This window comes from Mytilus trossulus, chromosome 4 (assembly GCF_036588685.1).
Source record: "Mytilus trossulus isolate FHL-02 chromosome 4, PNRI_Mtr1.1.1.hap1, whole genome shotgun sequence".
In the NCBI taxonomy this organism is placed as follows: domain Eukaryota; kingdom Metazoa; phylum Mollusca; class Bivalvia; order Mytilida; family Mytilidae; genus Mytilus; species Mytilus trossulus.
The window spans coordinates 75,806,421-75,831,868 of record NC_086376.1 but is presented as its reverse complement, the minus strand read 5'-3'; the positions used below and the strand labels follow the sequence as shown (position 1 = coordinate 75,831,868).

Here is a 25,448-nt window from a genome sequence, read left to right as displayed (position 1 = left end):
GAAAAATGAATGGTAGTTTTGAAGAACGCATGATGTCGTTCTGTTGACTGTGACTGTTGCCTGTTAGTGTGTACTCGCATATAGCGGGTGTTGCATGCATAACATGAGATGCACCTGAATTGCTCCATTTGGAGTTCCCTTAGTTTTTATTCTATATATTGACTTGTCTTTTAATTGATTAAAGCATTTTGAACTCAAGGTGCCGATATTCATTGATAAACGATATGTAAATTTAGAGGTTCATCAGACAACATAAATGATTATTCCAGAAATTCGTATGAAATCTAAGTTATTAGTAGATACAAAAAAATATATATACTTATAGGTTATAAACATTTAGAATATTGCAAATGGCCTCAATAAGAACACTCGTCAGCATGCTATATTCATTTGAATGTAATTAGAGTGACTAAAGATTAGTTTTCTTTAATAAATTGGTGGTATCGTCATGTATTTGCATGACATATTTGTCACTAAACGTCAAGAGAGCAACAATCATTATCTAAATAGACAAAAATGGAGAAAAAACAATAAGACTAGTGAATGTAATAATCCCATAAAAACTAAGAAATAAACTTTTTTAACGAAAAGTTAAAATAATTGAATTTGCCTTTGTCCTTGGTTCAACTAGTTATATTAGATTGCCCTCAATTCATTTACTGTGTGTTAATTTGCTCTGAAGACAACAAAACAAGAAAAGAAGTGTGCAATTATCCTTTCTCTAAAGCTAAGCTTGTGCATAATTAAATTGTCTTTAATTTTAACGTTCTTGCCAAATTGACTCTCTCATGAACTTTTCTAAAACACATTTTTCATTTCTTAAACCTAAATTTAGATAATTAAGATACAGCACGTATCAAATTCTATGTTTCTTTAATTAGAACAAATGTTAACGAGTCTAAATTCTTAAATTAAAAGTGTGCACTTTGCTTGAGGTTGTAAAACTTACAACTTTAAAAAAATAACATCATTACGGAGTGTAAGGTATCACAAACTGCTGGAATTTATTAAGATTCAATAAAGCTATCAGCCATAAGCCATCTTAATCTAATGTCATCTACCCTGTATACCACATTGCCTCACATTCTCATTAAGAAAAAATTCACACACCTAATTAAATGGGCTTTTAGAAAATCAGAATGTGAATATATATGTTCAAACTCTTTTAGGTCATTTTTTAGTAGCAATAAACAAAAAAAACTATGTTAATTGGACATGCTTTGATACTATATATGCCCTTGATTTTTTTCTAGATAACATTTTTGTTCGCTTTGGGGATTCCGTATATCGTCAGATTATCGGAATTCCAATGGGGACTAACTGTGCACCACTTATTGCGGACCTGTTTTTGTATTGTTATGAGTTACAGTTTATGACAAAAATAAGCAAGGACCCAACGAAACAACATCTGATAAACAAATTTAATAATACTTTTAGATATTTGGATGATATTTTGGCTCTCAATAATGACGACTTCAGTATGTATATTAATGAAATTTATCCTGTTGAACTTACTTTAAATAAAGCTAATACTAACAATGACCACTGCCCTTTCCTCGATCTTGATATCTATATCACTAACGGAAAGCTGAATACTAAAATTTATGATAAAAGGGATGCTTTTTCATTTCCTATCGTTAATTATCCATTTTTAGATGGTGACGTTCCCTTGTCACCATCTTACGGTGTTTATGTATCTCAACTTGTACGATTCGCTCGTGTATGTAACAATGTTTTAGATTTTAATGAGAGAAATTTATGTATTACTGAAAAATTATTACACCAGGGTTTTCGATATCACAAACTAGTCAAAACATTTACTAAATTTTATCATCGGTATAAGGACATCATTCGTAACTATAGCTCAACATGCAGAATTCTTATACGTTCAGGTATTTCACATCCATTTTTTTTTATAGAAATATTCTTTATAAAGCACAAAGGTGTCAGTATTAACCACAGAAACTAACAAAACATTTGAATAGACTTATTAAGAAGGGATATAATTACGATACTGTTGTCAAGTCATTAAAGATTGCATATTTTGGTGTTAATATTGAGTCACTGATAAGGTCTTTGCATCGGAACTAAACACATTTATTTTAAAACAGTTGTTGGCATGACACGGGTTATGTTCTTCTCATATATGTTATGATGTATAATACTAAACCCCTAACGGGAAAGATTGTGCCTGATGTTCATATGATGACATCATAATCTTTCAGTCAGTTTCATTGAAGTCTGGAGCTGGCATGTCAGTCAACTGCTAGTAGTCTGTTGTTATTTATGTGTTATTGTCATTTTGTTTATTTTCTTTGGTTACATATTCTGACATCAGACTCGGACTTCTCTCGAACTGAATTTTAATGTGCGTATTGTTATGCGTTTTCTTTTCTACATTGGTTAGAGGTATAGGGGGGGGGGGGGGGTTGAGATCTCACAAACATGTTTAACCCCGCCGCATTTTTGCACCTGTCCCAAGTCAGGAGCCTCTGGCCTTTGTTAGTCTTGTATTATTTAATTTTAGTTTCTTGTGTACAATTTGGAACTTAGTATGGCGTTCATTATCACTGAACTAGTATATATTTGTTTAGGGGCCAGCTGAAGGACGCCTCCGGGTGCGGGAATTTCTCGCTACATTGAAGACCTGTTGGTGACCTTCTGCTGTTGGTTTTTTTATTTGGTCGGGTTGTTGTCTCTTTGACACATTCCCCATTTCCATTCTAAATTTTTATCAAAACCAAACTTAGATTATATTTTACTAAAATACTAAACTGCCATTAACTTAATAATTTAGTATTTACTATATATATAACTGCAATAGATAGGGCGTAGTGATGCATCAATAATATGAGGATTGAGAGAAATTCTGATGTGCAGATCGAGTTTGATATCTAAATGTTCAAAGTTTGATATTTAACACGTTCAAGACTCGTGGAAATTGTTTATTGGAACTTAATCTGATCTTTAAAAGGAAGCAGACAGGGGTCCTTTTCCGTATTTTGTTCCAATTTGACAATGAAATATATACTTTTGATGACATAACATTTAGGCTAATTTGTACATTAGATAAAATTTGATCTGTAAAGGTGTCAAAAACAGGTTAAAAATGAAGTACAAAAGAGTCCACTGAGGAACATTTTGACCTTTGTATACAGTAAACGCAATAAAGTATTCTATCAACGAAATGTCATCACGATATAACAGTGGTCTTACCTGAAGGTTCTGGTTGTATTTGTGGTCTTTCTACAATGTTAAGAGATAGATGTATAAGACATTTGCATTAATATTTTCTTACAATATACAAATTTTTTTTTAATTGTTATTCAAATCGACTAAATGATGATTGTTTGCTTGACGTCCAGTGGCAAATATTTCTTGCATATTTAAGACAAGATCGTGCTAAAAGATCTGATCCTGATGATTAAAATGAGATTTTTTAAAACTACATTTACATGTCCAACAGCAAGTATTTCAATCATATCCAGGAAAATAATAAATTTACATTAAATCTGATATATATATATAAAAACTCTGCAATGTTATGTGGGTTGAGAGTTTGGACTGTCACTAAAAAAGGTTTCTGCATAAGGATAGACATTTTCCTTATACACAAAGACACATGCAGACTCCTATAAGAGTTTCCGAAGTTAACACCCTATGTTTGACCGGACTTTTCTCACATATTCACTTTTGATACACCCCGCACAACCAAACGGACAACCTTCTTTAACCTCTGTTCTCAGTCTGCCGAATGGAAGTTGTCCAGGTGACCATATTTATATACATAATTCAACTCTATAGTGATTTGTTATTTTTTATTGAATAATATAATGCATAAAAGTAAATCGTCAGAGATATCAAACCATAACCTTTTTTTATATAAAAATTAACGGATTTTGCTATTAAGGCGATGTACCACATGTTTCTAACTTCGTTATTTTTTTACTCTTATTTTTCATCCCCCCTATAGGGACCCTATATTTTGTATTATCTATATGCCATATAAACCCTATCATTGGTGTATCATGCCTAACCCAATCGATTCCTTACAGAAGTTAGTATTATTACCTAGTACTTGAAGGTGGACAGTCCTCCGCAGATTTCTATCCTTTGTACTTATTTGACACTCGTAGGTGCCCGAATCTGAATCTTTTGCATCCCTTATGTGCAAATTCCAGTTGTTTCTATGAATTATATGATGTATCTGAACTCTTGAATCTGATACATAAGTCATCTTTCCGACTGTTAAAGGATTCATGTCTGACATTTTCCGCCATACTACCTAAAGAATAAAATATCGTATAACAATCTCAAATTTCTACTGAAACTGATATTACAATTGTTTTTAAGATACAAAATACTCTATATCTGTGCTTTTGTTATGATTTCAATATATTGAACTTAATTCGTAATCATTCGTTATTTCTTATACTATTATTGAATATATTACATATAATACAACTTGAAGATTTACAGGATATACTTAGTACTCAATAAATCGTTTTCATGATGTATGAGTTTTCTAATGCACATTTGTATTACCAATTGTAAAAGTTCAAATAAATCAAACATAACTTATAAAGCTGTTTTATTGTAATATTATCGGGATGAGTTTGAACTCATAGTATAGAATGATAAATCCAGATTTCTTATATATACGAGAATGCTAGAAGCCGCTCTCCAGCAGCTCCTACGCTAGCAGCCAGTTTTCATATATAATTATAAACTCAAAAGTTATTTCTACGCGTTTTTCAATGTGGTAGTCTTAATGATGGTCTTTTTTTATAAGACCATTGTGAGGCAATGACTTACTGTATATATGTGCCTTTATAATTTACATCCTTACTTTTCTAGGAATATAACTAAAAGATAAAAACAACAGCATAGAGACTGTGTATAATTCACATGGTATTTGTAGGTGTGGTTTATTTCAATACACGGTTAAAGTAGTGGTACGTCGCTTTGTGAAAATACAACACGTCTTAAAGGAAAATCTGAAAGGTTTCAGCAGACGAAGAAAATGATGGTGAACGATTGAAAAACATGCAAAGAAAAAAACATGGAGACCAAAGCTTACAAGTTGTTATTATTGGCGTTTGATTTTGTATTGACCATTGGTAGTATAGGTTCTAAATGTTGAAGCCATGATCACTTTGATAGGCTACTAGTCTAAATGCCACTTGACAATATAGGGGGTAGCTCGTAAGATATATTTGTCATACCACCTGCATACTATTACATGTGTATTGATACATACAGTTGCACGTTAACTTATCGAATCACAAATACTTTATCTAAATATACGAATACAATATATTTGTAATTTTGTGTAACATTAATCAATTAAACTTACCGTTTTTGTCCCCAGATTTTCTACAACGCACGTCAGTACAGCTGTGTGTCCTTCAAAGACTGTGAAGTTTTGTTCTGATGGCGCAAACGATGGCTGAATTGGTACCAACTTTTCTCCATTTCTATGTCGACCTCTTGGATCGTAACCTGCAGAAAAAAAGCAGATACAAATGTATAATAAGCTTCAAAACCCCTGAATGTAAAATTACATAGGCATGCTTTGCATTCATTACATCAAGCAAAAAGGAAAGATCTAAAACAAATGTACTAAATTCATCAAAGATAACAACATTAATATTTTGAACGCCAGACGCAAATTTCGTCTATAAAGGAATCCCCAATGACGCTCGTAACAAAATAGTTATATTTTGAAATAAACCATCGTAGTGCCTACACCTATCTTAAGTTAAAAAAGTCTAACATAAAAAAAAAATGGCCTATTTTTCTTATTCTAAGCTAGTTGTTATAGTGTGATGGGAGGGAATTCAAATAATGTAAAAGCTAATTACAAATATTATTTAGTTAAATATTATAAAGGATCTATCAAAATATCATAGAAGGATACAGTGCCGATATCAAAATTAAAAAACAATTAGACGAAGGAAAAAGTAAAACGTTCGTAATGTGTTACGCCGAAACAAAGCATCAATGATCTCGCATATATCACCAGGGTTTATACTTCAGCTGCTGCGGATACGTAACTTCTTTGTCAAAGAAGTTAAATGTACATGTAACATAAATTTGACACTAATCACAAATATGTGAATAATGAAACGTACTAGACTGACACAATTGCTAACGACGTTTTCAACTATAGTTTTAGGTGTAATTAGTTATCAAAAGTACCAGGATTATAATTTAGTACGCCAGACGTACGGGGCGCCGAATGGGACTCTTATGGTTTTGTACAAAATTCAATTTTGTCATAACAAAATCATTTTTGTCTTACAAAACTATGTGCTACAGACTTGTTTTGTGAGAACTTCAATTTTGTGATGACAAAATTCATTTGTGTAGACAAAATTCATTTGTGTAGACAAAATTCATTTTTGTAGACAAAATTCATATTTGTCATGACAAAAGTCAATTTTGTCTAAAAGGTATGCAAATATAAACATATTTGCATACAAAATTGACTTTTGTTACCTGATATGGAAATTAAATCACAAAAGTCAATTGTGTGAGGTAAGATTCAATTTTGTTAGACAAAATTAACTTTTGTGAGATAAAATTCAATTTTGTCAATTTTGTTAATTTTGATGAGACAAAAGTGAATTTTGTCAATTTTGTTGAGACAAAAATCAATTTTGTCAATTTTGTTGAAACAAAAGTCAATTTTGTTAATTTTGTTGAGACAAAAGTGAATTTTGTCAATTTTGTTGAGACAAAAATCAATTTTGTCAATTTTGTTGAGACAAAAGTCAATTTTGTTAATTTTGTTGAGACAAAAGTCAATTTTGTCAATTTTGTTGAGACAAAAATCAATTTTGTCAATTTTGTTGAGACAAAAGTCAATTTTGTCAATTTTGTTGAGACAAAAATCAATTTTGTCAATTTTGTTGAGACAAAAGTCAATTTTGTTAATTTTGTTGAGACAAAAGTCAATTTTGTCAATTTTGTTGAGACAAAAGTCAATTTTGTGACGACAAAATTCATTTTTGTGACGACAAAATTCATTTTTGTGACGACAAAATTCATTTTTGTGACGACAAAATTCAATTTTGTAACAACAAAATTGACTTTTATGAGACAAAATTGACTTTCGTGAGACAAAATTGACTTTCGTGAGACAAAATTGACTTTCGTGAGACAAAATTGACTTTCGTGAGACAAAAATCAATTTTGTCAATTTTGTTGAGACAAAATTCAATTTTGTTGAGACAAAATTCAATTTTGTTGAGACAAAATTCAATTTTGTTGAGACAAAATTCAATTTTGTTGAGACAAAAGTCAATTTTGTCGCACATTGGTCAATTTTGTCTCACATTGGTCAATTTTGTCTCACAAAAGTCAATTTTGTCAATTTTGTTGAGACAAAAGTCAATTTTGTCAATTTTGTTGAGACAAAAGTCAATTTTGTCAATTTTGTTGAGACAAAAGTCAATTTTGTTTAACAAAAGTCAATTTTGTGTAACAAAAGTCAATTTTGTGTAACAAAAGTCAATTTTGTGTAACAAAAGTCAAATTTTGTGTAACAAAAGTCAATTTTGTGTAACAAAAGTCAATTTTGTGTAACAAAAGTCAATTTTGTGTATCAAAAGTCAATTTTGTGTAACAAAAGTCGATTTTGTATGCAAATTAGTTCACAGAAACCAAACTTAACTAATTTGAATACAAAATTCACTTTTGTCGCCCAATTTTCAAATTAGGTAACAAAATTCAATTCTGTGTAACAAAAATGAATTTTGTCATGACAAAAGTGACTTTTGTCCGCTGATAGATAATTTTGTATGACAAAATTTTAAATTACTAGTATGATACAAATTTTGTTAAACTGAACTCATTTTTGTTGAACAAAAGTCACTTTTGTCCGTACAAAATTGAATTTTGAGTACAAAACCACAAGAGTCCCATTCGGCGCCCCGTAAGACGCGCGTTTCGTCTACATAAGACTCATCAGTGACCCTCAAATCAAAAATATGTATAAACCCAAACAAATACAAAGTTGAAGAGCATTGAGGATCCAAAATTCCAAAGAGTTGTGCCAAATACGGCCAAGGTAATCTATGCCTGGGATAAGAAAATCCTTAGTTTTTCAAAAAGTTCAAAGTTTTGTATACAGGAAATTTATAAAAATGACCACATTATTGATATTCATGTCAACACCGAAGTGTTGACTACTGGGCTGGTGATACCCTTGGGGACGAAACGTTCACCAGCAGTGGCATCGACCCAGTGGTGTAAATAGTTATCAAAGGTACCAGGATTATAATTTAGTACGCCAGACGCGCGTTTTGTCTAAATTAGACTCAATAAACTATTCCTCAACGATATCATGCTTCGCTGTAATGAATGTCACCACTTAAACTATTAGTTATCAAAGGTACCAGGCTTATTATTTATTACGCCAGACGTGCGTTTCGTCTACACAAGACTCATCAGTGACGCTCAGATCAAAATAGATATAAAGCAAAACAAGTACATAATGGACGAACATTGTAGAACAAAAGTTTCAAAACAAAAATGGGTATATAATCTGTAATTTCAAAAAATAAGAAACTTCTACTTCTTAATTTTTGGTCTTCGTTTAACCAATAATGCCATCAAATACTAAAAATAAAAGTAACAGTTTCAAGGACACGTGTTTGTATACTACTGTCCAAACAAATTAGCATTTTTATCATAATAAGAGCAAGAGTGTTTGCATACCGTTGTCCAGACACATTAGCATCTTCTATGAAGACAAGAATAAGGTACTAATTAATTAATTGACAACATTTATTGATATAAACAGACAATTAGCTCTCGGATTAATTGTCAATAACTATGTTCTATAACGTTCTTGGCAGTGCAACACCACAGGCGAGGACGAAATAAAAAATATTAACATTCCTTGTTCGTCTGGTTTGCTTTGTAGGTAATCATATGTCTTTAGTTATGTTGGGGTGTAAATCAACTTTAAGTGAACAGCTAATGTAATACTGGTAATAATTGCAAGACACCAGCAATAAATCAATGCTTTCCATTCAGAATACTATGAACTGATATTGTAACACTCAAAGAATATACAACCCACAGCTTGCATAACTTTTCAACTTAAAGTAATTTATCACATAAAGAAAACCGCCACACAACCACGTAAAGGAAACCGTCACAAAATAACAGAATTGTCAGCAATTTTCAATATTATTTAAATAAACTAAGATTGCAGATTGGTTTATTGATTGATAGATGTATGTAACAAAGATATACTCGAGAAGCTTACTATGTATGAGAACAAATTACCAATTTATACCATCGATAGGTTCTACAAGTAAGTCGACCGTGATTAAAAGGGGAGATTTTGACTGCCTATTGAAAAATAAGAGCTTATATAAGAATAGGGATTTGTTTTAATGCAAGGGACCACGCTTGCTTCGCTTTAGTAAGGATTCACTGGTGTATTAGAGAAGTCACACAGACGATCATATTTATGTTGAAACCGTAGTCAACCCTGCACAAAATTTGGTATACCAATGGTAATGTTTCTTACTAAAACGACACTTTAGGTCTGATGATTCAAAGACTATGTAAAACATACATAATATGTTATGATTATGTGTACCCTATTTTGTCTCGTCAATGAACAAAGAATTTTACCATTCTCAAAACATGGTTAGTCTATACTCCATTCTATATATAAAATAAAAATAGAACTGTAAATCGTACGCTTTTCTGTATTTACACCCCAAGCCAAACACATGAAAGTCAAGGATGTATAAGTACTGACACACACGAGTAGCTAAATGACCAACAAAAGATTTTTGCCAAAGATAGTCGCAAAATTCATATCATAAACTAGTTATATAATTAATTGCGAAAGTTCAAAAATTCAATTTTTAAAAGGTTATCGACTTGTAAAGGCATTTAGATTTTATAATTTCGATCCAATTCCATACAGCAGAAATGCCTAAATTGGTATCGATGCCATTCAACTGTTGTATTGCGGTAGATCCATGATATTTGACATGTCTTACTAGCAGCAACCCCTTTCGACAAACTCAAATCCAATAATTATATCTTGCAAATACGTCCCAATTATCAAGTCAATCTTTTGGTGACAAATGAACTTGTTCAAAGTATTCGTTATGTTTTATTGGATGTAAAATCTTTAATACACAGTCTAAGGTGTTATTAAATATTCTTGTAAATTTTGTAGAGCGATTGTGCAGTCGTAATCTGGTTGAAAATAAAAGTACAAAACATCATTGCTCCTTTCAGAACAATACTTAATTAATGTAAGAAATATAGTCTTATATTTTTATTACCACACTTTAGAACTATACTAATATGATCTTACATGAACGATCGAAAATGCATTGTTTTGAATGTTTGTTAATCCATATACATTGTGTATTAAAAATAATAGCTACAGAACATGGAGGTAATGTAGCATACTTTCTCCACCCAATGGGATTGTCCATGATTTGTCATGTATTTTTAATATGCTGCTAAACACTAAAGATACAATACAGCGCACATTATTTCAACAAAGAGCAGTAAAGTCATTTATTTAGGTATGCGAAAATCTTTAAAATGAAATTAACATATCTGCCTTTTTTTATATATATCAATAGAAAAAAATCACCTCAAAACTTGTTTTATCCCCCAAAACCCCCTTTAAGTTTAATATTCATAATAAAAAAAGTATTTATTCAGTTTAATGATTGTGAATTCTGCTACCTCATTGTATATACAAGGTATATTGGGATCACAAAGTCAACAAGCAATATAGATAGGTGTTAAAAACATATTAAAACAGTTATACGCATGGTTTATTTATATTTCAAAATATCTAAATGGATGAACAGTTATCTTAATAACTAATATTTAAATAGTATAATGACGTTGATTGAGAAAACTGCAAAGGAATATATTTGTATAAAATTTAGCTAGACATTTAAAAAAAGTTCCTTCTTGTTCATTAAACTGAAGTCTAGAAAAAATATATATAAAAAACATTTCGATGATATTTAAATAACAAATTTGTGTGGAAATGATAGTAAAACGTATTTTGGCTCACTATGACCTAAATGACTGAAATCTGTTATAATGACTTCCCGCCTATCGTCATAAACTTAAATAAAAAAAATGTATAGATTCCTTGAAGGCAAATTTTGACTGAAAAAAATTGTAAGAAAATTGTATAAGTCATATAGTTGTTGTAAGGGTAGCTAAAACACATGCAAAAATGTATCATGGTGTAAGAAGAATTTTAAATCATAGAGATCGTTCATTGATTGTTGGTGTTAAATGCCACATTTATCACTGTTGGCATTTTCATGACAACAAGTTTTCATTGACGAAGGAAGCAGAATACATAAAATGAACCAACGACCTTTGGCAGGACAAATTACAATCCTAGTAAATCGTAGTCGCGCACACAAGAACACGATTAGTGATAAAAGTAGAACTACTTAGACCAGTTGACCATGGAGGCACTCAATACCCATGAGAGTTACACAATAATTGTCTGGACTGAAGAACAATAGCAGTTTGTTTTACTTGAACAAAAATCAATGTTAATCCTAAGAAAGAGACGGACAGCATCAATTTAGGAATTAGGGTCAAACAAAATAGAACAGCCGTTTAACTAAATTAGCATAAACTGCTACATCAAGCTAGTAGATGGTATTAACAATGCAATGATGGTCAAACACATTAAAAAAGCAAAACAGCATTTGTTACCTTGACGTTATTGACAAGTTTAACAGATATTATTGTTGGATGCCTTTATAATCGATGACATAAATAGTTTTAAAATTTAGATAGAAAAAAAAAATCAGAAAAATACTGAACTGCGAGGAAAACTATTGTACAAACAGCAAGAAATTAACAATCTTATACGATCAGAAATTCATTTAAAGGTACAATCTCTGTTTTCTTTGACACCAAGTGTGTTCAATTAAACGTTATTGCTGTTGTATCGTTATACGCGTTAAACGCATATAGTGTGACAATTTGAATGCAAACAATATAGAAAACAATATATTGCTTTTGCAGTGAACTGTCAAAGCCAAGACTGTTGCATAATTTGTTATTGTCACATACTTGTATAACTATCTGATAATCAGAGTCGATTATAAACTGTTCTTTCTACTAAGAACGACACATGAAAGCATTAGAAACATGTGCCATCTGGATTTTTATTGCTTTGGTTAATTTATATAATCCAAACTTGCATATAAACGAGAATACACCATTAGGTTCAATCTCAGGAATCTGGCATATTCGACGTAAAAAAGGGAGGAGAAATACCATGGGGCCATTAGCTTGTGCATAATGCTTCACTGACATGGGGGAATAACAGATGATGATATGATACATGGTAATGAAAAGATAGATGCTTATTAGGGACGAGTACATATTACTGCGATATGAATATGAACCCTTCGTTCTTTATTCTAGACCAACGCGTGCATGGATGTTTAACGTGCTAGCTCATCACAAAATAACAGTCATAAAAGGACCTGTCACTTTACCCGGACAAATCTTTCTGACGAGTCGACTAGTCTTTGATTCTTAATCCTAGATGCCACATGCATGCTAAGTGGAGAAGCAGCAAATTAAATGCCAATTGAAAGTAACCGTGGCATGCAGGCTGTAGAATGAGTCTTTGCTAAGCAAATTAATTAATAGTTATTGTCACATTAGATATTTCGATTATGTTCTCTACTCTTTACTGGTGACTGTATTGGGGTTCAATTTCATATATCTTCATGGATGGATCTGGAAGACATGGTTTGTGCACAGCTGAAAGTAAAATTTGACAGATGCTTGCGCGAAAGCAAACATTTAAATGACCAAACACATATAGCTTTTGGAGTATGAAAGAGTAACCGGAGTTGCTTACTAGTATATTTTTTGACCGCATGAAAAACCTTCTTATTAGGATAGCACGCACAATAACAGAGTCATATGTCAACAAAAAATTCAGCCAAAATAACACAAAGAGGTCACTGAACAACTATCAGGGATTATCAGGCACCCACTCCACATATATTGACCTATAACTGACCATTAGATATTATTAGCTGAACAGAGATGACCTTTGATAGAATATCAGAATCCCATCATAGATATTAGAGAAGATAAGCATGTTAATATGTATATACAGAAGAAGCAAGATCAACACAGGCAGATAAATGAAAATATGCAAGATAATCAAATCTATCTGAATCTTCCAACACTAGACTAAGAACGGCAGAACGTTTGATTATAGTTCAAATTCCTTATTTAAATTGCATAAAAATCAACTATGCGGGTAAAAGCTTCAAAACAGAAAAAAACGCCAAATAATAACTGTCTGATAAAATGCTTTGAGGCACAGACACATTTTTTACTTAAGAAGTCCTCTTTCAATTAGATAACGGTTGAAGTAGTTCCAAAGCGGTTTAATACTACTTAATGAGTATCATAGGAAAGACATGATTTTGGTAGCTGCCTATCCATAATCAGTACGATATTCATATAACTTAAGAAAGTAAAAGTAAATTTAAAGCTATACATTTCGAGTGATCAATATTTCTCCCGATATATATAATAGTTCAGTAATTCGCAACATTAGATTTACACAGTAATGAATAAATTTCGTCAAGTAACACAATTATTTAAAAGAAATGCACTGAATGTTCATTATATTACAACATAAGTTGTTCAGGACCCCAGAAGAAGTACCCAAATTCGAATGATCCAATATTTAAGTCGATTATCTGATAAAATGTTTATCATTTCTGGCATTAAGAACGGGAAAAGTGAAATGTATAAAATAAGATGAATGATTTTTTCAAAATACTGCATACCTACTTCAGAACATCAATAATGTTAACGTTAAAAGTCTCAACACAATTTCATAATCTAACTTTTACAGCACGTTTTTACACTCAAAAAAATGAACAAAACATTTTTTAACATTCTATAAAAAGAGTCCCACACGTTAACAATAGAAGTCTGTGTTAATAAATCGCCAACTAATAGACAGACTGAGTATCTACATCTATTCTCCAAACTCCTCAGGAATTGATTGTCTTCCTACAATCGTCCGAAGCAACAATGAAGATATTTCTCACTTTCATATACCGGAACCCTATTGCCTTGACTACTTCATTTACTTATTGTTGCTTCGACGGATACCCGGAACTGTTGAGAATATGTAGATTTCAATGATTGATAACGGTGTCCAATCAATTTCTTTTTATTGAGCCCATCCATGTGGATGGACATGAAATAAACTGCATAAATGATTACAGATTAAACATGATTGATGTGGTTTCCGATATGTAGCTATCACTCGATCACCTTGATCCCCTTTGTTTGAATGATATTTCAATTTAGCCCGGAGTCTTTCATTATTCATATGATCAAATGTTCAAACGTTTAGAAATTTCATATTTATGAAAGAAAGAATATTTCTGATAAAGATCTGTTTAATTACGCTTTTATGCTGTGCTTGTTATTAGTTTAACTTCGTCTCTGTAATTCAAATGTGAATGTCTGAAAGCTTAATTTAGAGTACACAGAATTTCTGCATAAAATGTAGCTAGACAAACGATACATATATTTACCAATATTTGAGCAAGCGGCCAACCTTACGATTATAGTATTAACATGTACAAATTAAAATGTCAGTTTCATTTCGACCGACTAAAGAATATAATATTTATATGGAAGCTAACACGGGTGCGATTAAGCGTTTAATGGCCTGGAACTATTTCGTCTTAGTCAGGTATTGGTAGTTCCATAGGGAACGAGGAAACGATTTCCTGCCTTCTGTCATTGAATTTCAAGCACGCGCAGTTACCAACGTTGTTATTCCTAAACAGCTGTTATTGTGATGTGTCATTACTATTAAAAAGAGTCAAAACGACACCATAAATATTAAACTGAGAACAAAGTACTTAAGGTAGTTCGGGGGTTTAAATTTTCGCGCCGTCTGCGCATAAAGTTGCGCATTGATATCGTAAGTGATGTACATTGTCGTAACTTTCCATAACAGTAAAATAGGATCATTTAAATAATCTTTTTTATTTAAATGCATTGAGAAAGAGTTGAATAACTTTTAAATGCAATTTTCAAACTTAATAAAATTTATTGATACACTTTATCATTGTTGAAATAGGACTTCCGTTCTAAAAATAAATAGCATGGTTTTGACGAAGGAGAAGAATGAAAAGAGAATAACTCACATTTATCGAACACGTGAACTGCTTTTCATGAATACTGTAATGCAGATCGAAATTATAAATAACGATCTTCATTTTGGTAGCTTATGAAGCAGTTTCACTCTTGTCTTACACTAGAAAAGGTCCGACAAACATGCGAAAGATGATGTAAACAAATCATGAAAAAGGGAAAATTTAAACTGACAAGTAAGTACTAATGAATTGAATATACATGTTCAAAGAGCGATTCATGACCACTGAAAAATAAGATGTAAGCCTGAATAATTTCAGAACAATATCCGTGTCGAACAACAAAACAAATCATGCCCCCCCCTTTTTTCAGGCTTAAAATTAATTATAAATGCAATCAAAGGCATAGCTCATGGTACTTTTATCATGAAATAGATTCGAAATTTGTGGACCTGAGAAATATGTCATCTGCATGGGGTTCAGACCATTCAGGTTTCTTGGAGAAAAGGTCATGATTTATGAAAGTCAAGGTTTATATAAATGTAAAACACCTTATTGCTATTTGTCCGCCATTACTGGATATCACACAGGTTCTCGTAAAATTTTGACGTCATAAAACAAAATATCTGACACCACAATGGAAAAGTGATTGTTGAATGCGTCAAAAGGTCAAGCAACCGGTTCGGCTGGCCAAGTAGGCTAATAGCGATAAGATGTATTACATGGGTATGCAAACAGAATTTTCTTGTTGTAAACCTGGAGTATTCGAATGTGAATGCAGTTGATTTTGCCTGGATTCAAGTTATAAAATTTTTGGTTAAGCATGCACATTTAAAATTTAGACATGTTAGAACAAAACCCATCTACATGTATATATATACAAATGTAAAAAAGATGTGGAATGATTGCCTGGATGAGTCAACTTCAATATATATCAAAAGAGACCAAAATGGCACCTACATAAAGAGCTATAGGTCACCGTACGGCCTTCAACAATAAGCAAAGACCATACCGCATACATGTATATACTAGTCAGCAATGAAAGGCCCAGATTTGACAATGTACATGATGTGCGCACAACAATTCAAACAAGAAAATAAACGGCCTTATTTGTATATAAAAAAAATGAATGAAAAACCAATATGAAACACATAAACAAATGACAATCACTGAATGTATATAGGCTCCTGACTTGGGACAGACACATACATGAATAATGTGGCGAGTTTAAACAAGTTGGCAGGTTCTAGACCGTATAGATTATTTTTTAAAATGAATCATTTCACAAAAATACCTTTCTTACCAATGCTCTGGATTGAGGGTCCTTCATTTCATTCTTATATAATTCTTTATACATGTACCATTTATCTCTATTTATTTTTTCCCATAATAATTAAAATAAAATGGCCCATTTTTCTGTACTTCTTATAATTTAACAACCCGTTTTCTTCATTGTTACATGTACAAAACACTGTATGTCTATTTTCTTTATTTACAAATGTATTGTGAACATTACATGCATTATTCTCTATTCTTTAAAACTTTTCCTTACCCCCTATAATATATTTGATCCTACAGAATCTTCATGAGAGAGAAAAAACCCGTTTACTACCTAAACAGGAGAAGTGGTCTTGTCATTAAGGGATATTTTTCTAAATTTAAAAGCTTGTTAGGTGTCTACACAGTTATTTCGAAGTGCATTTCTTTAATATGTTAAAGACATTAAATGCTAACTTTTAAAAATTACACCTGCGCTAAGTGGGTGTCATATTCTCTTGATGGCTTCGGACATTTTTTAATGTTTTTTAGCTGGTCCATTCATGACCAAAAGTTACAGTATAATTTCAACTCCTTAAATACTTTCTCTTTAAGGCATATTAATTTAGGTGTATGAAAAAAATATTATAAGATATGTAATCAAATTTACAAAAATTATTATATATTATTGATTTTCATCTGGAACGCATGGTAATGTTCACACAAGAGTCTTTATTTTGTAAATAAAGATAAATCAAAGGATGTTCCTAAAATGTATCTAATACATGTAGGATAGTAGGAATTAACCGATCTTAACCAACTTTGTGTGACCAGAGATTACTAAATTAAAAGCCAACGGACCAAGTTTCATGGCAATTATAAGATATATACATGTATTATAGACAAAATGTATTTAAAGACTAATTTGATGTACATGTATCTGACATGTAGAATGTTTAATAATTATTCAAAAGTCAAAATTATACAAATGTATAAGTATGTGCCTTTTAGCATGTTTAGTAGGTTTTTGAATGAAAAGGGGGGGGGGGCTTGTATGAAGAGGTGATATTTTCCTGCAATTTAAAACCTTGTGAATGTTTTTGTTGTATAAAAAAATCCCAGTGGCGGATCCAGAATTTTTCATGAGTGGGGGCTGACTGGGGCTCACTAACTCCCTAAAAGGGGACCCCCTCAGGTCATGCTTCAGTTATTCCCTATATAAATAACCAAATTTTTCCCAGGGCTGTCTCTGAATCCTCCCATATGTTTAAAATGTACTTTAAATAAAAAGGAAATTACAAATGGCATAGTATATTACAATGTACATGTAATAATTTATTATTATCGCTATTTTTTGCATTTTTCCTTTGATCTTTTTTTGTGATAATTTTCATATCATGCTTCTCGCTTGAGATGAAAAAATTATCGCTAGAAACTAAGGAGGCCACATGGCGTTGCTAACGAAATTGACATTGAAATTGACAACGTCGTCATAGGTAAAATAGCGATAAACAGATTAATTTATACGTCCTGTTTCTCGTTTTGTTTATATAGATTAGACCGTTGGTTTTCCCGTTTGAATGGTTTTACACTAGTAATTTTGGGGCCCTTTATAGCTTGTTGTTCGGTGTGAGCTAAGGCTCGGTGTTGAAGGCCGTACTTTAACCTATAATGGTTTACTTTTTAAATTGTTATTTGGATGGAGAGTTGTCTCATTGGCACTCACACCACATCTTCCTATATCTATCATTGGTCATCTCAACTCGATTGCTTTTCTCACTTTCGCTGTACCAGCTCAAGTGAGAAAAGCAATCTCGTTGAGATAATCAACGATAATCTATAAGTACGTTATGTATTAAAAAGTCTTAGGCCAAAACACTTGAAATAATTCAGGGTCAATTTAGGCCCCTAGCACATACATTACATTTGAAAATGCATACTACAGCTGAAGTTATTAAAATTTGCTTTTTTGGGGGGCTGATTTTTATTGCATATAATTTAAGTCTCAAGAGGGATATATGTATATTTGAACCACTTAATATCCTACAGTAGAAAAGAAAATAACATGTGAAATACAGCAGTTACAGAAAATATTGTAAAGCGTGAATATACTGAAACCTTCAATTTTTTATGTACTTTATGTTCATACAAACCTCATCACATTTTTCTTGCTCCTTAAAGTTTGTAAGACAAGGGTCCCAAATATTCATACAATTTATCTGTGATAATCTACTTTTCGCTAGATTTAGAGTTTAAAAATGAATAATACAAATTGATAAAACCCCTATGTTCTACCAAATTACACCACTGTCCCAGGTTAAGGGGAAGGGTTGTCATCTTCAAACATTAACCTCACAACATTATGTATGTGCCTGTACCAAGTCATGAACCTGTAATTCAGACAGTGGTTGTCTTTTTTGTGTCACATTTTTTTTTAGTTCATCACTTTGTACATTATTAATATGCCTTCAGTTTTCTCATTTGAATTGTTTTTCATTAGTCATTGAAGGGCCTTTTATATCTCACTATGGGATAACAGCTTTTGACCTGTAGCTGTTAACTTCTGTGTCATTTGGTCTATTGCGGAGAGTTGCCAAATTAACAATCAATTATCATACCATCTTCCTTTTGTATTGATACACAAATATTGAAACATAAAAACCTTTTAGATAGAATGTCAGAATGAGACTTTTGGATAAAAACTAAGCAGACTGTCAGCTCACACTTTTCACATGTTGTCACACATATGGATAAAGCACAAAAATAACCAGATGCTCCGCAGGACGCAGCTTTATACAACCGCAGAGGTCAACCCCTCTTTGAACAATGAACAACTTCTGTCATTTACTTTGCTATAAAAAAATCTCTTGGATGGCAGATGACCCACATATTTTATTTTAATTTTATAAAATAGAGACATCAAGCTATACAGTATGAAAAAATGAGCCACTTCTATCACTTATTTTGCTCTGAAAATTCAATCAAAGAGATTTTATGTCTGTTTTTCCTATATTTAGCCTATTTGCACTCATTTTCAGATGTCAAAAAATCTCTTGGATGGCCATTGACCCCTAAATTTTATTTCAATTTTATAAAATAGAGACATCAAGCTTTACAGTATGAAAAAATGAGCCATTTCTGTCATTTATTTTGCTCTGAAAAATCAATCAAAGAGATTTTATGTCTGTTTTCCTATATTTAGCCTATTTAAACTCATTTTCAGAGGTCAAAAAATCTCTTGGATGGCCGGTAACCCCAAAATTTTATTTCAATTTTATAAAATAGAGACATCAAGCTATACAGCATTAAAAAATGAGCCACTTCTGTCATTTATTTTGCTCTGAAAATTCAATCAAAGAGATTTTATGTCTGTTTTTCCTATATTTAGCCTATTTGCACTCATTTTCAGAGGTCAAAAAATCTCTTGGATGGCCGGTGACCCCCAAATTTTATTTCAATTTTGTAAAATAGAGACATCAAGCTATACAGTATGAAAAAATAAGCCACTTCTGTCGTTTATTTTGCTCTGAAAATTCAATCAAAGAGATTTTAGGTCTGTTTTTCCTATATTTAGCCTATTTGCACTTATTTTCAGAGGTCAAAAAATCTCTTGGATGGCCGGTGACCCCCAAATTTTATTTCAATTTTGTAAAATAGAGACATCAAGCTATACAGTATGAAAAAATAAGCCACTTCTGTCGTTTATTTTGCTCTGAAAATTCAATCAAAGAGATTTTATGTCTGTTTATCCTATATTTAGCCTATTTGCACTCATTTTCAGAGGTCAAAAAATCTCTTGGATGGCCGGTGACCCCCAAATTTTATTTCAATTTTGTAAAATAGAGACATCAAGCTATACAGTATGAAAAAATGAGCCACTTCTGTCGTTTATTTTGCTCTAAAAATCCAATCAAAGAGATTATAGGTCTGTTTTTCCTATATTTAGCCTATTTGCACTTATTTTCAGAGGTCAAAAAATCTCTTGGATGGCCGGTGACCCCAAAATTTTATTTCAATTTTGCAAAAAATAGACATCAAGCTTTACAGTATGAAAAAATGTGCCACTTCTGTCATTTATTTTGCTTTGAAAATTCAATCAAAGTGTATTTGTGTCCATTTTCCCTATAATTCCCTATAACCTATTTGCACTCATTTTCAGAGGTCAAAATATCTCTTAGATGGCCGGTGACCCCCATTTTTTTTTGCATTTTTTCATTTACAATACTTCAAAGTTAAATTTCACAAAGTATAAGACAATTCTGTCGATTTTTTTCTATACCCCTGAACTACTATGGCTATTAGTGAGATTTACGACTTTAAGACTTTTTTGCAATTACATAATGGTTTTTTACCTTCGTTAATTGATAAGGTAAACAGTGCTTCATTGCGTACGATCTGATAACAAGTGAGATAAATGAAACATTGAAGGAAAATTGTCAAATTAAAACGCAATCAATTAGTGCACTGCCACTAAAAAATAGATCAACAAAATGTCAACAAAAATAAGACATAAGAAAAATTAAAAATTAAAATTACACCATAATCAATAATTTTAGACAGTAGAATGATTTTATCAAATTCATAGAATTCCCTGTAAAAATGAATATTACCATATCTATGATATTACCTATACTAGTAGTACATGCCAAACCAACTTTGTCGAAGATGATGTCGAATATAGAGGACAGTTTACACACGAAGACTTTGAGACAAACATATAGTAATAGAACATGTGTAAATAACAAAAACTGACTATGAACAAACACAAAAAATGCAAGCATGGACAATTAAATATTCCAGCCAAACCAGAGAGTGGGATCAAGGTATCAGGGAGATTATACCAAGGCAAAAATTAAAATTATAAGTTGAAGAGATAAGAGCAACACTATGACCCCTCCTCCAATAAATATGTCGAAACGACAAACTCTAGTTATTTACAAAACACTTCACAAAATATACGACGCCGTGAGCATATCAATGGTCATATGTGATACAAAAATTCCATAACGATCAAACAAATCATGAATGTGTTTGTAAAACCTTCGAAGAGATAGCTTAAAATTTACCAAACGGAACCCCTGGTTCGATAACTTTCTGTAAGTAACATCCTATCAAATGAATGATGGTAGGAAATGCAAGCTCTGAAAAATCGTTTAAACTGTGACATATATAATCCATGCAGATATAGTATCTGTATGAAAATGGCTATAAACATGTACATAGAAACGTAAAGTTCACATTTAGAAACTTCATTCACATCTTTTGTCGTTAAGTTTGTTTATCAACCTACCCTTATTGCACAAGGAAAACGACGTATATAAGGAGCTCTAACAGGTCTTTGGTTTTATCTGTAACCACATCTTATTGGCATACATGAAGCCCTACAGCAGCTGTATAGCTTCATAGTTCTATATCTAGCTCCGCAGTCGACGCCCGTACCATTTTTAGTGGTTTAAGGAGATAGTCAATCATATTTGGAAAGGGACAAAGCAGCACATAGGGGGAAAGGGGGGGGGGGGACGTCGGCGATCAGTAATGACACACTCACCCTGAAACACCTTTTCCAATACTTTAGCGGTTGAGAGTTTACTTTAATGACCACGTCGAAATCTGACGCCCTTAATTAAAATCTGAATGTACATATATGGTAGATTTATCATTGACCAGGCTTACAAGTACATTTTTATCAGTGTACCCAATCTATGACAAACTTCATACAGTTAAAAGAAGAAACCCAAAACTTCTCATAAAATGTTAACAGTTAAAAATAATGAAAGAAAAATTAGAAGACTCCTAGGGACAGAAGTATCCAATAATTACAATGGGTTTACTGCTTTACACTGCTTCACCCATTACCTTCAATTTAACGCGAGATTAAAATAAATAGGAAGAAGTAATTATTTAAGTCATAAAAAAGACCTTAAGCGTTTTATTTGCTATTTTGTGATACAGATTAGTTCAGATTAAATCGATTATTGTAAACCGACTTTGATTAATTTTTAGGGTGGTCAATAGGACTACCCACTATCCCTTAAATTTTATACTTTTATAGCACAGATGAAACTTTACATTACATTCTTTCAAAATTCGCAGTGACATTCGTTTAAAGTGGTACTCCATCATAGATATAAACTGTAGTAAAATAAAATTTAGGGGTTCATAAAATAGGTATTTTCCGATGCTACAAATACCAAACGAATGTACTGTTTGCGACAACATTTTCAGTCGAAATATCTCATTAAACGTACGTTAAAGTATCCATTTGTCGATCAATAAACATCTTATAACATATTTTCAATTTTTATTGAAGATTATTAGATGAATTTCAAATAATTCAATATCCTTTTGATACATAATACTTTCAATATTCTTTTGATACACAATACTATTAAGAAAGACCTTGCTCTTATTTCAGACAAAACAAAACTTGCACTTAAAAAATGCATATCCATTACACAGCATAATTTAAAACCAGTCCAAAAAAATACTCTGGTAAGAAGAAAACAATGAATAAAAATTGCTTATCCTGCAGCTCTGTACAAGACAAACATTTTTCGTAGTTTACATTGTAATGGTACCAAAATTAATCGCACCGAACATACAAATCTAACCATAAAGCGACCAAATCTAAATACAACATTTGCGATTGAACAGTTAAGCAGATCAAATAAATAATAAAAAAAAAAAAAAATTCTCTTCAAAAAGATTTATAAAATTCCTGTCAATCAATGATGTTTCTTGCACTCATGTTGCGTTATTAGGTACAGTTTAACTCAAGACTGCTTACAATGAAATGCAGTTGGACAATACAAAACAGTAGTATTTGCATGGAAAAAAGTAAAAAGGGGCATATGATAGCTAACTTTCATGGTATTAGTTTTTGCTCATTATTGAAAGTAGTACGATAACTTATTAGGACTTAGATCCCCGTTAATTTGACTTTCTTTGATATTTGTTTCATTAGCAATCATATCACATCTCCTTATTTATATTAAGAATTGAAAATACTTGATAATCAGCTCATCAAGCACCCCCTGGATAGTTAGGATCTCTTTACAACAGATAGTTCTCTCAACAAGTACTCCAATGCTTTATAGTATTTGTCTTGGATCTATATTAAGTGCAAAAGAATTAAAGTAGGCTAGTTAAAACATGCAATCTACTCAAATAAATCATATCCTTGGTGTGGGGAGATATAAAAATGTGCATAAATCTCTTAATAACAGCAAATATCAAAGTTGTTATTTGCATATCGTAACATAATGACAAATTAAATTGTCACAACCCTCCATAAATCTTAGTTATATTTCAATTACAGGCTTTTAAAAGGCTTTAAATTGAAATTGATAAGGTATTAAAAGTTATTGTAGGCATGTTTAGATACCGATGCTGAATAAAATGTTACATCTTCTAACTAAAATGTCATCATGTGCACTCAGTAAAGTTTAGCATTAAGTTTGACAGATATGATAATGTGGTAATATTTCCGCTTGCTTGCACCATAAGTTTGAAAAAGTTACCCTCATAAAATTTTAAGAATTTATAAGTTTAGAATTTTGATTTTTAAAATGATTCCGGTTTGATAATGTTTTATATAATACATGTTATAAATCCAGTTTATCTGGGTCTATAAACAGGTTATTTAAATAACGACAAATCATGTCTCGCTATTTACACTCTTATGCAAAGTTAAGAAAAATTCATATTTGATTTCTTTAACAGTATTCTTTTTATGTTAATTATATTAATAATCGATATTTGATTTACAACTGAAAATAGATGTAATTCGTGACAAATGAGGAAAGTAAAAGTAAGCCAAGGTGCTTGATATTTTTGACTATTCAGCTTTCAAATACATACAAGTGTTAAACTTTATAGTATAATATGATATCTTAATGTAAAAGTAAAAGTTTCTAATGTCTTTCACTCACCTTCTGTATATCCCAATAGAAGTGTCCAAATGATCAAATTCAAAAAGTTACACAGAAAATGGCATATAGAGTAGTTGTTCTTGCATCTACACATTTTTATTTATTTATTAATTTGTTCTCCAATAACCTTTACCTACATATTATAAGACTTGTAACTTCTAACTACATTATTCCCGACGCCAAGATTTCCGCGTTAATGTCAAATCGTCTTATACTTAATCTACTAAATAACGTAAATATTTCTCTATTCCATGTCTTAATTATTACTCTTCATACAATATATCCACCTTGAATATTACACAAATATTATTTAAACTAATATATTATTCCCACATATTAAATAGTTCAGGCTTTCCTTCTCGCGCTAACTGTCACAATTTTTTATGCAACGATAAACAGATTAGCATAGTAAACCTATTTCAAACAGAAAATTCTTCGTTCGGGATGTTTTTTAATTCCTTCACGTTCGTAGTACTACTTTTAAAACAATACGTTTCAATGCACTTATTGTAAGTATACTTTACAACTGAAATGAAACACAAATACTGTATGTAAATATCCACAAGTCTTCCTATCAATAGCGACTATATAGGTAAAGTGGTTTGTGATTATGCTTTGATCATGGGAATTGTTCGTATAACTGGAATTAATCAATTTATGATATAAATCGGCTATGCTCGATGAATGAAAACAACTCGAAAAACAATTTATTTGAGTCACCCAATGAACAGATCTGAAAATAGAATTTTATTGAGCGTTTACAGCGACTCAGGATCCGCCTATTCTCCGCCTCTTGAATTAACTTCAAAAAGACCCAACAATTTGTTTTCAGTAACCAAAGGTTTGACATATTGATTTAAAAAAATATATTTTCAAATTCTTAGAGAATTTTGTTACAAATTTCTTATTTTCTTTTTGAAATTACCGAAAATTGTAAATACAACTGAAGTATCTGAAAACGGGAATTTGAACATATTGTCACATCTGTTCAATTAAGGTCTAAAAGAATAATTGATTAAAGTGTCACTTCGGAACAAATTATTACAGTACAAATTTAAATATTTGATGAAGGTTA

At 31.6% G+C, this 25,448-nt stretch overlaps 1 protein-coding gene across 1 annotated transcript in view; it reads right to left on the bottom strand.

Annotated features, from left to right (window-relative positions):
- LOC134715983 (hemicentin-1-like) overlaps nt 1-25,085 on the bottom strand; it is a 30,847-nt gene extending 5,762 nt beyond the window's left edge. The window contains exons 1-4 of the mRNA XM_063578611.1: nt 24,374-25,085; nt 5,357-5,502; nt 4,072-4,285; nt 3,217-3,246 (exon numbers count right to left, since the gene is read on the bottom strand). Of these exons, the coding sequence (XP_063434681.1) occupies nt 3,217-3,246; nt 4,072-4,285; nt 5,357-5,502; nt 24,374-24,467 (484 nt within the window). The 5' untranslated portion in view covers nt 24,468-25,085. The remainder of the gene's footprint in view (nt 1-3,216; nt 3,247-4,071; nt 4,286-5,356; nt 5,503-24,373) is intronic.
- Between the last annotated feature and the right edge of the window lie 363 nt (nt 25,086-25,448).